Consider the following 17,558-nt stretch of genomic DNA (forward strand, 5'->3'; position numbering starts at 1 on the left):
CGCACGGGGGCGCACGCGAGGGCGCACGTACGGGGGTCCACGCACGGCAGTACACGTAAGGGGGCGCACGCGGGTCCACGCAGGGGGCGCACGCATGGGGGCGTACGCACGGGGGTACACGTACGGGGGTCCACGCATGGCAGTACACGTACGGGGGTGCACGCGGGTCCACGCACGGGGCACACGCACGGAGGCGCACGCACGGGGGTCCACGCACGGGGGTCCACGTACGGGGCGTACGCACAGGGGTACACGCACGGGGGCGCACGCACAGGGGCACATGCAAGGGGGCGCACGTACGGGGGTCCACGCACGGCGGTACACGTACAGGGCGTACGCACGGGGGTACACACACAGGGGTACACGTACGGGGTGTACGCACGGGGGTACACGCACGGCGATGCACGCACGGGGGCGCACGCGAGGGCGCACGTACGGGGGTCCACGCACGGCGGTACACGTACGGGGCGTACGCACGGGGGTCCACGAACGGCGGTACACGTACGGGGTGCACGCACGGGGCGCACGCACGGGGGTCCACGCACGGGGCGCACGCACGGGGGCACATGCACAGGGTGCATGCACGGGGCGCACGCAGGGCATCAAAGTGCCTCCCGGAACACTGCCTTCCCGGAAAAGGCACTTCTAAGCTGCGGGGCCATCAGCGTGTGTGAGTGAGGGGCCGTCTTTCTGCCTTTGACCAGCGAGGTCCTCTTTTGTGGACGGAGGGCGTCCCTTGCGGGGAGCGGCCCTGCTGCTCGTGTCTGGTACTGCCGTCCGTGACTGAAGTCTTTCTACAGATGAACGTGACCTCGGTTTCCGCAGCCGCCGCCCGGATAAAGTCACAGCGGCAGGTGAAAACGCCCTTTGAAGGGTGCCGAGCCATGGACGCTGAGTACTTGTTTGAACAGAAATAACGTTTTCAGGGAACACTCCGGCAATGCGGGTTTCAGGAGAACTCTGGTCAAACCCGTGAATAGGTGCATCCCGCTTCAACGCTCAGGGTGAGAGCGCCTCTCCCAACCCAGCGAACACCCACACTGCCGGCTCAGTGACAGGGAAAGATGCAAGGTCGACACAGCACACCTTTGAGTGCAGAGCTATTTAGTGTGATTTCTTCCCCTTTCTCTGCTTTAAGAGCTCTATAACATAAAGAGGGGGTGTCCTCCCCAACGCTCTCACACCTGCCCGCCGCAGTACTAGCTTTCAGGTTTTCTTCTTGCGAAAGAGACCGTGTAGAGATACTGAATCTTTTCCAGCCAGAAAATGGATCACAGCACACAGATCGTTTGCCAGCTTTGTTCTCCACCTGCCCTGGCGACTTTGCCGCGTCTCTGGGCAGGCACTGGGCGCGCACCGGCGGGGAAGCATGACCTGCTCTCTGCGCGTGGTACGTACGTCTCCAGCGGAGCACGCTTCTGTCACCGTCCAACCAAACGCAAGACAGAGCAGAATGCACTCCTGCCGGCGAGCGGTCCCGACGACTCACCAAGGAAACACGTTCCTTGGCTCTTCGACGCTACTGAGTTAAGCCAAGTTTCCAGTTCGGGGTGGCGAGGCTCGCCTGCCAACTGTGTTACACTCAAAGGAGTTTTAAAATTTTGTCTGAATTTAAAACTTCCAGATTAAAATCACCAACAATGTATTTTATCTTGTGTTATAAAAATAAGATTATGGATCCCCACGTCTGACTTTTGGGCAGTCAAAACCATTCCTGAAAATCCCACTTCAGTTCACAGGCTTGTTCGCTATTTTTACCCTGGGTCAGTGGCTGGCAGAACGGTCCGAGTCCAGCTCCGGCCCTGGACGGGCATCCGGCCGCACAGGCCCCTCCCTCGGGTCTTCCCAGCTCTGTAACTTCCAGGGGGGATGTTTTCAACCTGCAGCGTGATTCAGGTAGCAAAGGGGCATCTTTACTCTGGAATTGTGGGTTTAACTACTGCTTTCCGTAATTATTACCCTTTCACTGCGAAAGCATCAAGGTACTGAAATAATACCTTGAGGTTAAAGAGCCCACAGAATATTTTTTTAGTTCAATCAACACCACAACATAGCTTTAAAAAGTGGGTTCTATCCTCTGTATTCCAGACCTGGGAGCAGAACCAGACAGCAATCCCAGAGATACACAGGACCAGAAAACAATCTGCTGGTTTTCATTTTACATTTTGCCCTTTTTAAAAATAATTCCACAGATGAGTTTATGCATCATAAAGTCGTATCTCTCCAATATTTTTAATTTTACAACTAATCCTCAAAGAGAAAGGAAACACAAAACACACACCTGGACGGTGACAGTTTTAAAGAAAGATGATTAAATACCGTGGCAAACGTATGGTTGGTTGGACAGGAAGCCAGGCACCGGCTGCTGTCCCCAGACCACGGCCAGAGTCCTACGGCTGGCTCTCGGGACCAGCTCTGCACCCTGCCTGGGTTACAGGTGGGATGTCCGAGGCTCCCGTTGAAAACTCTGGGCCCTAGAACCTTCAAGTACACTCAGTCTGGTGTTGGTGACAGGTGTTCTCCTGCTTACCAGAGGAGGGACATCAAGATAGCCAACAGCCATGGGCACCAACCTGCGAGCCCCAGCTCTCCGCTCTGCACAGGACAGCTCGGAGCGGCCAGAGAAGCTGATGGGTGTGCACGGCTGTCCCCACACAGGGCAAACCCACGTGGCTGGCGGCTCTGCCGTAGCTCCTTGGCCGGCTGATCCACGTAATACGTGTCTCACAGAAGAAAACCACAGACAGATGAGTATTCCGGAAAAGACCAAAAGTCCCACAGTCGTGACTCATGGAACACATCTCCAGTTTCCCAGTTTCCTCTTCAGTGCTGACCACGCAGTAACCGAGCATCGTTTCCTAATCAAATGCACTAAAAGGCAAGCGAGCAATCAGCAGCTCCGAGCTGCTTACTGGAAGCCCAGTCTCTTCTTCGTTACCCGGCTCAGTAAGCCGCCCTGGGGAGGTTATTAAGCATAGGACAAGAGAAGAAAGGACAATGTCAGACCTCAAACCCAACTGAACGAGGGGTGGTCAGTTCCCCTCAAAGGGGGGCAGGCCTCTCTTTCCAACAGACTCAGGTGACCTAGCAGCCAACACTTCTCTTCTTTATAAATTATCCTACGAATAGAAACAAAATCTGAGGGTGCAACCCCTCCCATGCTGCCCTTCATAAAGATGTCGAAGAGATTGCCCATCTTGTCCTCACCCTGGGACCACCAGCCATCCTGGACCCCCCACTCACAGCAGCTTGAATGGAATGAATAAAGCGCTCTTTACTCAGTAACCCAGCTCTACCGTTCACGTGTGGAAATTCCCGAGTCCCCACTGTGCTTGGGGAGAAAATAACCCAACATGAAGTTAAGTGCACGGGCTCGCTCTGCAAAAGCAAGAATTTATCCCATCCTCTCTGGATGGTCGTTCACGCACAACACCAGGAACGGGGAGTTTTCCCTTCTATTCACAGAGAGGGACATGTTATAAAATCAAGCAAGTGCCGTGTCTGTCCTATTTGTTTGAAAATGACTTAACTGTGACAGGTCAGTGAAAGAAACAGGTTCCAAATGTGAGTATTCCCTCCTCTCCCGACGAGACTGACCACCAGTCCTCATCACCTCCACTCACCTCCGTGCAAGGCTGATGGCGGTGGCTTTATCCGTGTGGCCGTCGGTGTGCAACAGGTCCACACGTGCTGTGAGCCTCAGTCACGTGGGAGGAGACGGCCACCAGACGGAGGAATGGCATCTAACAAGGGGATAGGCGTGGGACAGCCGCTGTGCCCAGAGACCCGTCTTGATTTGGATTACGCCATTATTCCTAACTCCACTGGGAACGCTACAGTTGTACCTCATGTTCCTATCCCTATCTGGGTGGTGTGCACACATGTTAGCAGACACGTGTGTTCACATCGGGGACTGGGGGTGTGCACATGTGCTAGGAGACACGCATGTTCACATAGGGGACTGGGGGTGTACACACGTGTTAGCAGACACGTGTGTTCACATCGGGGACCGGGGGGTGTGCACACGTGTTAACAGACACATGTGTTCACATCGGGGACCGGGGGGTGTGCACATGTGCTAGGAGACATGCGTGTTCACGTCGGGGACCGGGGGGTGTGCACACGTGTTAGCAGACACACGTGTTTGTATCTTCTTCCTCTGTAGGTGGAGAAATCCAGTGTTTCGGAGGATAACTGGTCCATGGGGACCCGGTAGAGAGTCAGTCACTGTAAAGACCCCTGCGTTTTCTGCTGCATAAGGTGGCCTTGAAATCACGATGACACTCTTTAGAAGCACTGTCCCGAATCTAGACAGCTCTGTGCAGACCACGCAGGGTGGGAGACGCCACAGCACCCGCCAGCTGCCCAGTCTCGCGGTGCAGCCTGAGCTGTGTCCACTGGACCCACCGGTTCTCTCCCAGAGGGTACGGTGAGGCCCAAACCCCACTGAAGCGCTGACCATCACGCAGCTCCCCCGCACACGGCCTTGGGCCCACATCGCGGTTCCTCGCCCGTGTCTACCAGGACGGAGCGGGGAGCGGTCTTCTGGAGCCGCTCCGGGCGGGAGCGCGCACTCAGAGGCTGCGTCTCCGGGGACCCGGGACGGCTCCGGGACGTGATGTCACTCAGCCAGGACCACATGAGGCGCTGTCCGAAAGTACTGGTTTTAAGAACTGCTACCCGCAGCCTGCTTCTTCGTTTTGGGGTTCTCTGTGGGGATTTTAGTCTAGATTTCAAGACTATCCTTCTGTTTCAGTTTTGGTCACAGGCACGGACGGGTGTGAAACCGAGAAGGATGGTGGTAACGGCGCAGAGACATTTACGTGCTTGTGAGCACTTCCAAGGGATGGAACCAAATGTTTGAAGACCCTCCACTTCTTACAAGGATCTTTTCCAAAATTATCTTGACTTGACTACAACCATTACGTCGACAGGGAAACACAAACATCTTAGCATTAAAACCACACCTTTTCCCCTGTGTATTTTATGGCTCCTGTTTTATGCAGGAGCAAAGTGCAAGGGGTCACCACGAGTGACCATGAGGCCCGGGGCCAGCGGACCATCGTCGAGAGTCCTCAGGACACACTGGGCCACCCCCAAGCACAGGGCTCATGTCTTTATTCTGAAAGAGGCAGCCCAGAGGCTTCACAGCAAAGCGAGCGGACACATTTAAACCGTCACGGCTTTGGCAAGGACAGGACAATGCAGAAGCCGTCGGGCTCAGCCGTCTCCCCGAGCAACTTTGCTGCTCCCGTCAGAGGCAAACACGTGAGCCACCACTGACCACGTGAGGCAGGAACGTGGCTCTGCACCCGGTAAGTGGGTTCCAGCGACGTCTGTCTCTCACTTCCCCTTCCAGACGTGCGGCCTCGAGCGTTAACGCGCATTCCTGGGATTCTCGACTGAAGGAGTGGCGGGTGCTGTTAGAGACCTGGGAGGTGGCCGGGCAAGCCTGGGATACTCTGGGAGGAGACGGTGTCTCCACTTAGAGAAAAAGCTCAGGATGAGACACCAGGCAGAGACCACTTTACATCAAAGTCCGTAAACCAGAATATAAGCGAGGGTTACAGACTACGTGTTAGGAGACCCGACAGCTTCTTCGTGTTACTGACGCACCGTACAGGTATTTTTCACCGAAGGAGCGATGGATGGGAAATCGCTCTGCCTGCCAATTAACGGTGTTTGAGGAAAGAGTGAGCCTTTCTGTGCGCAGAGCCGCCAGCCAGCCCCACAAGCTGGGAGCTCACGCAGACGCAGCTCGCGCACCACCTTCTCAGTAAAGGGCCACAGGGCCTAGAATGTTCACTGTGCTTTCCGTCAGCTGCGCCCGGCCGGCCACACACGAATAAGCAGGCATGGCTGTGCGCCAACGAAACCTCAGAACGGGCAGCAGGCTGTCGGTCAGCGTGCGACTTGAGGACGTGCGCTCCATTCTCTTCACTCAGGAACAGCAACAGGGCAACTTCCACCGCGGCCTGAGATGGGTGGTCTGCCCTCCTGAGGCCCCACGCGGGTCCCGCTTTGCTTACGGTTGTGTGCCTGGTGGACAGGCACCCACGGACGCTTGCCAGGCTGACGAGAGAAGAGCAGGGAAGGGGCGACGGGCCGGGGGCAGGAGGAGGAGAAACGCGGCAGCGCCCTGCCCACCTCCGTGGCCTGCGCTCAGACCCCGGCCACGTCTGTGCCTCCAGGCTGCACACGCGGGCCTGACGCAGGCTCCCAGGGGAGAATGCTCATGGGGAGAACGGAAGGCCCCACAGAGAAGGGGACAGAGCTGTTTTACTGCACCCTGGCCTTCCTCCAGGTCCCAGCCGAGCAGACCTGTTTTTACCAAAAGCTCCTTGAAACGAATTTCCCCTGCCGAAAAGTGGCCTCTCTGGTCACCCAGTTTTCTGGAAACTGTGTGCTCAGGAAGCGGTTCTCTGCTGTGGGTGGCCCTGCCTCCAGGCAGCCCCTCAAGACTGACAGGGAGGGGAGAACACACAGGGGGGGCCTCTGCAGGGCAGAGGAGCCAAAGATGCCATTGCACCCACCCTGGTTCGTAGTCCTCACGGGAAGCATCTGGCAGCTCTGGGAACATGTGAGGCTGAATCATATCAGACATTCCACGACCTGGACGTGGTGGCAGCCATGTGTCCCATGGTCTTAAAAGCTGACATTAATCCCCATTAGTTGAGACAACCCCGTGTGAAAGTCACACTGTAAAACCCAGAGGAGAAAGCGGCACGGCTACTTCCTGATGGTGGCGTGTGCTCACACACACGGGCTCCCGTCCCACCTCCACGCAGACCAGACAACGCGACCCTGTACCCAGCGGGGTCTCGGTCACCCCTGGAAGGAAGCCACGCGCCCCACAGCATGTACTTAGTCTTACGATGTTTCCACGTCCCTTCCTCGTTACTTTCTGTCCACGGATACGTAACATCTACAGAAATCATGAGAACGTCCTGTTTCCAGCTGCCGTGGCTCCCCAGGGGTCACTACGGGACCACGGCTGTTAGTGACAAGCCCGAGAAGGGCCGGCGTCCGCAGACAGTGTAAATGAAGTGAACGCACCTCACCCCTGAGAGTTAGGAAACGTCTGTAGTACGTTGGGGCCAGAAACAGACTCGATTCCCCAGCTACAGCCCTTTCCCGTTTTAACCCCTGGTGAACCACAGTCAACACAATACTATGCTGAACTCACACGAGCTACATGAGATTTTGCGCGGAGAGCACGGCAGAACACAGCCAAGGCGTCAGCCTCACATTTCACTTTGTGCTGAGTCACCTTCCCCTGAGACACATGCCGGCCCGCCACCGCATGCCCTGCCACGTCACAGTCACCTCCAGCCACCGTGCGTCCTAGGATGCAGGGCTCGCAAGGGGCTCATCTGTGTCCACCGCCCTGTCCTGGCTGCTCACTCTTCTAGCGGTTATTTGGGAAAGAGCAGACGGGACCTGGGGGGTGAGAGTGGCGGCCAGGCCGTGCTCGGCTGTGAGATGCCGGCGGGTCTGCAAGAGAAGCCAGCTCAGCTCACAGCAAGGCTGGCTGGCGGACTCGTGTCTGCGAGTGTAACTGCTCTCCCAGCTGCTCAGAGCGGGAGCTGACCAGTCCACCGCCTCACCCGCGGGAGGAGCGGCGTCCACCAGCTGCGGTGACTGGAGGACAGGGACTCTGAAACCACCCCTCCCGGCCCCTGATGATGGTGCAGACTCAGCCAAGGCAGGTCTGTGCGGGGGTTGCATGGGGACAGGCGAGGACGTGCGGGGACATGTGGGGACACGTGGGGATGTGCGAGGAGCATGGGGACATGTAGGGAGCACAGGGATACGTGGGGACGCATAGGGATATACAGGGACATGTGAGAAGCATGGGGATGCAAGGGGAGCATGAGGACACATGGGGATGCATGGGGACAAGCGGGGACACATGGGGATGCGTGGGGACAAGCGGGGACATGGGGGGATGTGTGGGGAAGCATGGTGATGCGCGGGGACACATGGGGACGTGCGGGGACACGTGGGGACACGGGATGTGGCGGTGGCACGACCCTAATGCTTTCACGGGGATGGAGAACACGGAGAGAAGGGACTTGCCCGGGACTCTGGGCCGGGCCGTGGCGGGGCTGCACCTGGGGCTGCATCTCCCAGTGTCTGCTCCCGGGCTCGACCAGGATGGTTAAATCCTGACCTCGGAAGAATGCGGGACTGGCCCATCCACCAGCGTGGCCTCCAGGGTGCTGTCCGAGGCCAGACTTCCACGGAACACTGTTTGGGGAATGCCTCCCGCTAGGACAGCAGTGATGCCACCTAACAAGTGAAGATTGGATTCTGGATCATGGTGCCATAGCTGCTAGCTGCTCATGATTTGTATTATGTTATGGACTTCTAATTTCTGGGTCAATCAAAATTAAAGCTTGCTTCTGGTACTCTACAGATTGCTGATCTCCCAGCCCGTTAGACAGTCTGGTTACTTTTACATTAACTATCAGCTAAAATTGTCAGGAAGCATCTTATTTACAAACTTCCAGTGAGTACTTTTGGGAAGCCCAGCCTTTCCATAACGAGGGCAGAGCTCCCAGGAGTTGTACACGGAAAGCTCGGTCACCCGTTCTTACAATGGAGCACGTTCGTGTGACGCAGAATAAAAACCTTATGAGCGGCCAAATGCAAAGATCCCGAAAAACAAGTCAGATCCCTAGTTGGAAGTACCGGACGATGCAAACACTCCCTTCCCACGTTGGGGGGATGGCGGACAGTGGGTGACAATCAGACAGGCTTTCCCTGCACCTCTCAGTCTGGGTGGGACCAGCTTCACATGCCTGTAACCACGGCGCCCGTAACAGGTGCACACACACGAGGCCAGGTGGTGAGGCGAACCGACCCACGACCGAGGGCATGAGCGGTGCAGGCCCTGCCTCCACGTGCACACCGCAGCCCTGTGATGGGCCATTCCCCACTCAAGAGCTCAGAAAACCAGGGTTTTTAAAAGTCCAGGATGTTGTGGCGCACAGGGCATGTCCACAGGCCCAGCTGCAACACTGCACTCGAACCAGACAGCATTCACCCAATCCACCCCCGAGTAACACCCGACGCGGATGCCGGCAGGTGAACATGTGGGGACGTGCACAAGGGATCCACTTACTTGGGAGACACGGTCACTGCCCCCGAGGGACAGAGGGCTTCTGACCAGTGAACGTGGACCACCCTGAAGGACCCATTCCAGCGCATGCAAGGAAATGAAGCTGGGCCCCAACAGGCTGGGTCCTGCCCTCCCGCCACGCAGACACGAGCCACGGCACGCAGCCGCACTGCCCCGCCCGGCCCTGCAGGGGGCCCGGCCGTACCTCCGAATGGCCACGGTGAGAGCCTCTGGGGAGCTGGCGCACGGACAGATGACCTCCTGGCGCAGGCCTTTACTTTGGAAGACGTTGAGAAACGCGTCACAGGACGAGATGGACCCTGCCGGTGAAAGAGATGAGAGTCAGCTGGCGGAAGCACGGGATGCGCTGAAACCCCCAACACCAACGCCTCTCAGGTCAGGCTGAGGTCGGCAGCACAGACACTACTGACGTTACCGTGCGAGATGACCCTCTCAGGCCGGCAGAACGCAAGGGTTACAAGTGTAACCTCTGTATCGAAACGTTTCTGTGGCCGATGAGCCCATGAGCCTTCCCTGAGGCTTGCTCCACCATGTTTGATGAACAAGTCTGCGAGGTGAGTATGTCTAAACTAAGCCAAGAAAACTCTCCCCTGTGTCAGCGCACCTGGCGAGATCGGGGGAGTCGCCACTTGGTGTCCACCCGTGAGACCCCTTCCTGACGCAGGTTAGCTTGGCTTCCCGCGGGCAGACGGCTCAAACTACCTGTGGTAAAGCAGCTCACCATTCACGCAGTTCTTTGGGAAATGGAAGAACCACGAATACGAGTAACACTAAATCCTCTGGTTGCAAGCCCCCATTCTTGTACCTGACCTCCTCTGAGAAGGTATGTGCTGCTTTAATGTACAGACGCGCACGCGGGGCTGTTTACAGACAAACACACGGCGTCCTTCCTGCACTTGGCTCCCTCACTTTCTTCGAAAACAAGCCTGCGTGTTTTGCTTCAGCCCAGAGCGGTATTTCTCAAGGAACGTTGATGGCATTCTGTGGGCCTGCTGATTTGCTTTACCTGGGTGGTGTTTCCAAGGGTTTGGTAACGAAATTCTATGACAATGACAAATTACTTTCCTAATCGATAAAAAAACTGTAGACCATAAAATAATAATAGTCACTATTTCCTGAGCACTAAACATCCCAAGACACAGGGACCACTTCATTTAATCCTCATAAAACCTTAGGATTGAGGTACCATTTTGCAGTTAAAGAAAGAGAAGGATTAAAACCAGGAGGTAGGGTTTTCTCTACAGAATCAGGATGTGGGAACACCAGGACTCGAGCCCAGGGCCGTGGGCCTGCGGGCTCCTGGCTCCCCACCACCTGTTGTGGTGCCTTGAGGCCTCGCTGAGTCACACCGGGACGTCATTAATTTAAGGCATTCCAACCAAGGCAACGACTACAAAAGGAAAAGCAAAGCGCAGACACGGGGCATGGAGAACCAGGCTGTCTCCGGCAGCCTGCGCCCCTCCGGGTCACTTACAGGGATTTGCGCCGTCGGCCACGATGAGCATCCGGAGGGAGGAGAGGTTGACATCCCTCTGGTCTCTATGCGCAACTAGTGCCCAGTGCATGTCCCTGGATTTCACGCAAGCCACTTTCGCTGTGGAACAGTGGAGGGGAGGGCGTCAGTAAGCGTACCGTCAGACCGTGAGACAGCAGAAGAGAGTGCACCAGGCACCTGAGGGCCCCCGCAGACGCACCTTTGTACTGGCAGACCTTCTGAATCCAGGAGAGGGGGTTGACCTTCATTAGCGAGTACGGGATGCTGATGACATGCATCATGTTCATGACGCTCTGGAAGAAACACGGGATGACTGCCAAATGCAGCAGGACGTGGGGACACGACAGGCCTGGCCACCTTCCCCCCCCAGGCTGGACGTGGGACACAACGGGCCTGCCCCCCCCCCCCCCCCCCCCCGCCAGGCTGGACGTGGGGACATGACTCAGAACTGCAGGTCCAGAGCAACGGTGAGCAGTGGGTGACAACAGCAACACCACCTGTCACAGAGGTCCCTACACAATGACGTCAACAGCAGTGAAGGCGCTGCCACAACCACCGGGCGAAGCGGTGGGTTAAGTGCTCGCCGCGCCATCAGGATGCACCATCCTCACGCAGGATCGTCACCGCGTTGGACAGGTAGGCACGCTGTGGTGCAGGGGACCTGGGTGCAGGCAACGTGCCTGGAGGCACAGAGCCGCAGAAGGCAGGGCTGAGACCAGCCGGGGGTCCCGGACCCTGTGCTCTCCGCGTGAGCGTGCATGTGGAGCTGTTTCCACCTCCTACCCCCGCCGGGCATCCAGGGCAGAGACAAACCACAGCAGGAAGGACTAGTGTGGACCCCTGACTTTCAGTCTAGACAATGCTCGTGTGCCCCTGTCCTCACAAATTCTGCCTGAGAGACCACAAATCCTGGTTTCCGTATTTCTGTCCCATCGCTCACTTACAAGCCGCTAGAATTTTCCAGCTCTGACACAGTTCCTGCACAAGAAGCTTAGAGAAGCAGGGCGTGGAGATCACATGACAGACACGGCCAGCCTGCGAGCAGCCACGCTGCGCGTGTTCTAAGGGCTGAGCGCGTCTTAAGTGACAAGGCTGCGTCTCCACAAACCCGCCTGCAGCTTCCGAGCGCCCTCCCTCATCAGACGACACTAACAACGATGGGGCACAGGAGCCCAATTCTCACCATGGGGAGACCCGTGAGGCACTCCCTTGAGCCTAACGGAGCAGGCTTCCCAAGCAGCCACAGACTCACAGAAAGGACAAAGAGCGAGAACGTCACAGCCAAACCACACTCAGGGGAGAAGTGCCCCAAACCCAGGACACAAGTAACGGTTGCTGCAGTCTGAACGCCAGGAGGAGGGAGGAGAGATAACTCTGGTTCCCGCGAGTCCCCAGGGAGGGGTCCACGTGCTCAGTCCCGCGGTGGGGGGGGGAGACGGGGCCTCGGAGGGGTCCGCGTGCTCAGTCCCGCGGTGGGGGGGAGACGGGGCCTCGGAGGGGTCCGGGGCCTTGGAGGGTCCACGTGCTCACTCCCGCGGGGGGCACGAGGCATCAGAAGTCACATTCGCAGATAGCCGAGGGCATCTAATGGTGACAGCTCTTCTCCCCATGTGGGAGGAGGGGGCTTACCCAAGCCGCCCTGCACACAGACCCTAATTCTGGCCGTGGCATAGAGCACAACCAGCATACATACACGGGGTCGTACTTACTGTCAAGATTCCATGCCAGAGCCCGACGTCCTTCTTGAAATCCAGCACATTCACGATGGTTTCCGCTGCACAGACAGAAACAGAAGGCGTTTGCTCCCACGAGACGCACAGACCAAGGGAAACACAGCCTCATATCAGGGGCAGGAGAGGCCTTGGTAGGGCGTCCGCGGTATCTTTGCGGACACTGTGCCCCCTGCCTGGAGAAGCTTCTGGATAATCTCCTGACACACATGTCCACAGTGATAGCCCCTCACATGTCACTTAAAACACTTCGCTCCTCCTTGTTGTGGACTTGCCCCCCCTCCCTGCCTTGTCCTTTTCTAAGAATCTTTTCATTTCCATCATGGGTTGTCCCAGGAAAGGAAAGCTCTTCCCAGCAAATGCAAAGTGAACATCACCAGAAGCCTCAGGCTGGGGTTGGGGTCGCAAAGGAGGCCCGAGATTTGGAAGGGCAGCGACAGAACAGCGTTCAAGTGTTTCAGGGGCAGAAACGGGAACTAAAAGTACAAGGCTGAGAACAAGGGCCACGCTGAGGGTCAATGACGCCCTGAGCAATGCCTCTGGAATCACCGTTGTCCACTGGTGTGGGCATCAGCCCAACACCGCCAGTCCACAGCTGGGCATTTACCAACCCGTTCATGTCTGCACGCGCTCCTCCTTGTGAGGCTTGCCACAGTTTCAGTACCGTGGGCCTCACTTCACAGGGGACAGGCGGCCACGCTGAAAGGAAGTGGCCTTGTCCCATTTTCTGCAAGCATATTATGTTCACAAGTAAGGAGTGTGTGGGTGTGCGTGTGTGTTTCCTCCGCGTCACCCATCATGGCCACAGCCCTGGACCTCCGAGAAGCAGGGTGAGGAGTACAGGTCATGAGTCATGAGGCTGCAGGCAGCATCGTAATTAAAACAGAAAGTGCCGGCAAGCAGGGTGGTGGTAACTAGCGGCCACACGTATCGATGGGAAAATATCTTGGAAACTAGTCCGGGGACTGGACATTAGCCAGAACATTCCTACGGCCCCAACAAATTGTTCTTTACAAAGGAGATTACTAGAAGGATGGGGGGAGAGAGCAAGAGCGTGAGGACAGCATGAAAAGAGCAACTGTTCCACAGGGGAGGGCGATGCCGTGGGGCTACCGGTCAGTCCCCAGGGCGGGAACCTGGTCACAGAAGCCCGGGGGGAGCGGGTTATCTGCGTGGACCCTGCTGTTTAGCAGCTGTCAGCGCTGTTGCCTGGCTACTCCCGGCAACCCCAGCGCTTGGCCTCCATGACCGTCCCGCTCAGGGGAAAGAACGTGCATCATGAAAACCACGCTCCGGGCTGTGGCCGCCACCCCGGGATCTTACACAAACCCCAGCAGAGACTCCGAGTTGCTGGGGACGGACGAACACGGGCTTTTTCCTTTCCTTTCCTTTTTTTTTTTTTTAAATCCCAAAAAGACCCTAACATGCACCCAGGGATGAATTCTCATGGAATCAACTGTTATGAGCGGCATCCCCTGACTTCACAGGCGGAACCCGTGCCCAGCAATTTGGTGCAAGTTGGAGAGGGCCTCTGGGGAGGTTAAGTGAGGCCACAAGGTGGGCCTGACCCGCCGGCACCGACGTCCTGAGAAGGGCCCTAGTGCTGTCCCCCTGCGCAGGAGGAGGCCCGGTGAGGACAACGGGAAGGTACCGTCTGCGGAGCTGCGCACCAACACGAGACTCCTTCTACCGCGGGGGTGGGGACGGACGCAGTCCCTCGACTGGCCCACTCCCGCCTCCCAGGGACGCGCTCTCCCATCGGAGCCATACCTTCCGTGTAGCCGCATGCCTGTGTGAGGGCCTGGCAGTGGGTCAGCAGCGCGATCCTGGTCACGGTCACCCCTAGCACGCTCCCGTCCTTGCACGTCTTATACTGAAACGAGAGGATGTCGTGCAGATGGGGGTTCCGAGGGTCGGCGCACCCACACCCCACAGCTGTCCCAGCCAGGCCAGAGTCCGCCCGCCTGCCAGAAGCCCGCATGCGACCCACCTCTATGTACGCGGTGTCGTTATTCGCATCTTTGATGTGTGGGAACCAATCTCGAGGGGGCTTAGACAGATGCTTTGACTCGGTGACAAACCACAGCAGCTTTGGCCAACCTTGGAAACAGAGAACACGCCCCATTCGGGGAGCGTTACCCAGAAAGCAGGCCTGCAGCATCCCGTCCCCTCCCCATGGCCCGTGGGACAGCACCGCGAGCCAGGCGGGGGTCAAGCCTCAGACAACGTCAGCAGCACATACGCTGCTGGCTAAACCGGCCACACGGCAGACGACAGGTGACGTGTTATCGGAGGCGGCCGCGTGTGCAAGAGCGCGTCTACGACCTGATGAGACGCAGGACCTTCCTGCGTGAAGAGTCCCCAGCAAGGCTGCGGGCGGCGGCGTACCTTTGAACTGCGGGATCTCCCCGGTCGGGCTTTTTGGCAGCCCTTTGTGGCAAGCGTCACTCGTCAAGGCCACGGTGACTCCACAGCTTCCGAGCAAGAACCCAATCTGCTGGCTTCCTGCGTCCTGGGGAAGCGACAGGGACACAAGTCACAAAGCCAGCAAGGACGACTGCGTTCCTGGCAAAACGCAGCCTCGCCCCTGGGTTCTGGGATGGAGGGAACCTCCCTGAACGACCAGCAGTGTGGGGCGCGAACAGGAGTCTGTGCAAGCCGGGTCGCGTCCCAGGCTGTGCCTGCCGCCGCGGGACCTTGAACAGGGCAGCCGGCCAGCTCGGCCTCAGTCTCCACGTCTGCTGCGACGGAGGGACCCAGGAGCGTGGACAGTGCTCAGTGTGCGGCTGGCACGCAGCGGGTCTCCAGAAAGGGCTGTGCTGTGTCTCCCTCCAGTTCTCTAAGACGATGAGCACAGAACGTAACTATCGCGGAGAACAGAAAGGCCCAGGAAACATCTTCCTACTTGCCATGGAGTCTGATTTTAAAGATGCTCAGAGCACAGGGCCCTGCTCTGTTTGATGACACGTGATGTGGGCGAGCTGGACGCCCAGTCCCGACCGACATAATGAAGACCTACCGCCCTCCTGCTCCCAGAGCAGGTCTTGTCTGTGAGTGGGGACACGGGTCTGGACGGGAACCACACCCCCCGCACTGTAGGCATCGAGTCTGGAAGCCCTGAACGACCAGCACTGATGTCCTGGGAAAGGCAGCCCAGGGCCCAGCCACCCCGTGGTCTGTCACTGACCACGTCCAGCTGCCTGTGGCACATCTGTTCAACCGGCTTGCTTTATGCCCCCCCAGTCACACCAGGTCTGACTCAGAAAGCAAAAGCCGGGAAGCAGCAGGCATTCCTACAACCGAACATCACAACATGGTGAGCAGGCCACTCTCATTCGTTCCCACTGCGCGTGGACCAGCCACGGCCTCCTCTCACTCTGCCCACGTGCAGCCTGCTAAGAAAGCACACAGCGACCTGGGTGTTTCCCGCAGGGAAGTCCACAGCACTGACACCTTACCACTAGCCTTTCCGGGGCCTGGTTCACAGTTCAACCCACAGGGAAAGCCACGATCCTTATGTGGAATTGCGCACCACCAGCCTCCTGACGCTGTGTGCAGCCCATGCAGGGAGCGGAGGGCCGATGCCCACGGACAGATGTGCCCGTTTCAGGTACTCTTCCTTCACACACTGCTGCTTTAAGTAGTTTTTAACGGTCACTCGAATGTGAATTTGGGTATCACGCTGCCAAACATCCAGACACGTTCTGAGATCCTGTTTGGCTCTTTATGAGCGAGAATTTGCTGAGACCGCCTAGCCCCAGGCCATGGGAGCACCAGTGCAGGAGAGCGAGCGCGGGCTGTCAGCCGTGACCTGCCAGGGCTGGTGACTGAGGGCTCGCCTCCCATCTCAGCTCTCCTGCACCTGACTTTCTAGGATCTGCTCCTCACTGATTTCTAAAATGATGTAATCACGCACACGGGACAGCTAAGCCAGAGGAAGAGGTGGGACAGCAGGTGAGGAGACTGACGGACAGAAGGCCACAGTTCAGCCCGGAATTCAGAACCCACACCTGCTCCACCCTCAGCTGGAAGGGGGTTCTCCACCGGTTAAATTCCTACTCGGCTCCAGTCCACTGTGCAGAAGCAGCTCTGTCCACCCAGCCCACGTGCTGCCGGCTTTGGGGAGCTGCATCCCGTCTCAGGAGGGCTTTGCATAGAGCATGTAGACTCGAACCCTGAGGTGGCTCGGTTGAGGGCCATTCCTCTGAAGGGTTGGGCTGTCGGGACAGTGACTACCTCCCCAGTCACAAGTTCTTGTGAACTTCAGGAAAAGCCAAACGACACCTGACTTCAGCCTGTCACCTCCAACCCTCCTGCAACACAGAGAGGTGCCACATTATGTCACCCCGTAAGAAGACTCTCCTTGGTCTCACCGATGACCTCTGGAGCCTCCACCGTGGTCTGTTCCGTCCCAGGCCCCCAGTCAGGACGCAGCAATCACGCTCCCAAGATGAACACTAGCAAACGTGAGGAGAGCTCACAGAAAGTCCATCTTGTGAACTCACTCAGGATTTGTGGCCCCACGACTACCAGCTGGTGTTGATCCGATTTCGTTCTTTGCCAACGGGGCAGTTTGCTGGCTCTCAGGCGGTGGAGCAGGACAGAAAGGGGGCAAAGGTGTCTCAGGGGCACAGGCTTCAGGTGCCCCCAGGCCTCTGTGTCCCTGGGCCCATGGTCCTTGGAACACGCGCACTCTGACCCCTTCCTCGCGGCCTTGCCACTTTCCCATCAGACTCACGTGCCCGCGGCAGAGCCCAGGTTGGCTGAGACACCGTGGAGCCTCTTCTCCGGCCGACAAACGTGCCCTGCTGACTGCTGGCCTCACTCAGGCTCCGTCCCCTCAGCAGGGTGACAGCAACAGGCTGTCCCAGCTCTGCCACAACCCCACAAGGCCCAGTGCGGCAATGCCCCTGGATGCGCCCTCTGGGGCTCCACATGCCCTGGCCAAACCACCCAGGGACTCAGTCCCTTCTGCTGCCAACTCCGTGTGGAAAGATGAGCTTTCTCCGCCCACCCCAGGAACTAGGATGGAGAATAAACACACGAGACTAAATCGCTCGGTTCACTGGACGACACTCGGGGTTTGGAAAACTGGCTCTCCTTAGGCCCTCTGTGGCAAATCTAGTGAGCACAGACCCGGTAGACAGAGGAAATGTTCACGTACCCCATCATCTTACCTGTTCTGAAC

The 17,558-nt window shown here is 57.7% G+C and overlaps 1 protein-coding gene across 1 annotated transcript in view; it reads right to left on the bottom strand.

Moving 5' to 3' along the window:
- The window catches only part of DIP2C (disco interacting protein 2 homolog C), a 351,333-nt gene that overhangs the window by 95,008 nt on the left and 238,767 nt on the right, over positions 1-17,558 (bottom strand). Inside the window, exons 10-16 of the mRNA XM_034644335.1 lie at positions 14,759-14,882; positions 14,361-14,470; positions 14,141-14,243; positions 12,350-12,414; positions 10,840-10,933; positions 10,620-10,739; positions 8,960-9,444 (exon numbers count right to left, since the gene is read on the bottom strand). Coding sequence (XP_034500226.1) covers positions 8,960-9,444; positions 10,620-10,739; positions 10,840-10,933; positions 12,350-12,414; positions 14,141-14,243; positions 14,361-14,470; positions 14,759-14,882 — 1,101 coding nt within the window. The remainder of the gene's footprint in view (positions 1-8,959; positions 9,445-10,619; positions 10,740-10,839; positions 10,934-12,349; positions 12,415-14,140; positions 14,244-14,360; positions 14,471-14,758; positions 14,883-17,558) is intronic.

This window comes from Ailuropoda melanoleuca, chromosome 15 (genome assembly GCF_002007445.2).
Source record: "Ailuropoda melanoleuca isolate Jingjing chromosome 15, ASM200744v2, whole genome shotgun sequence".
NCBI lineage: Eukaryota > Metazoa > Chordata > Mammalia > Carnivora > Ursidae > Ailuropoda > Ailuropoda melanoleuca.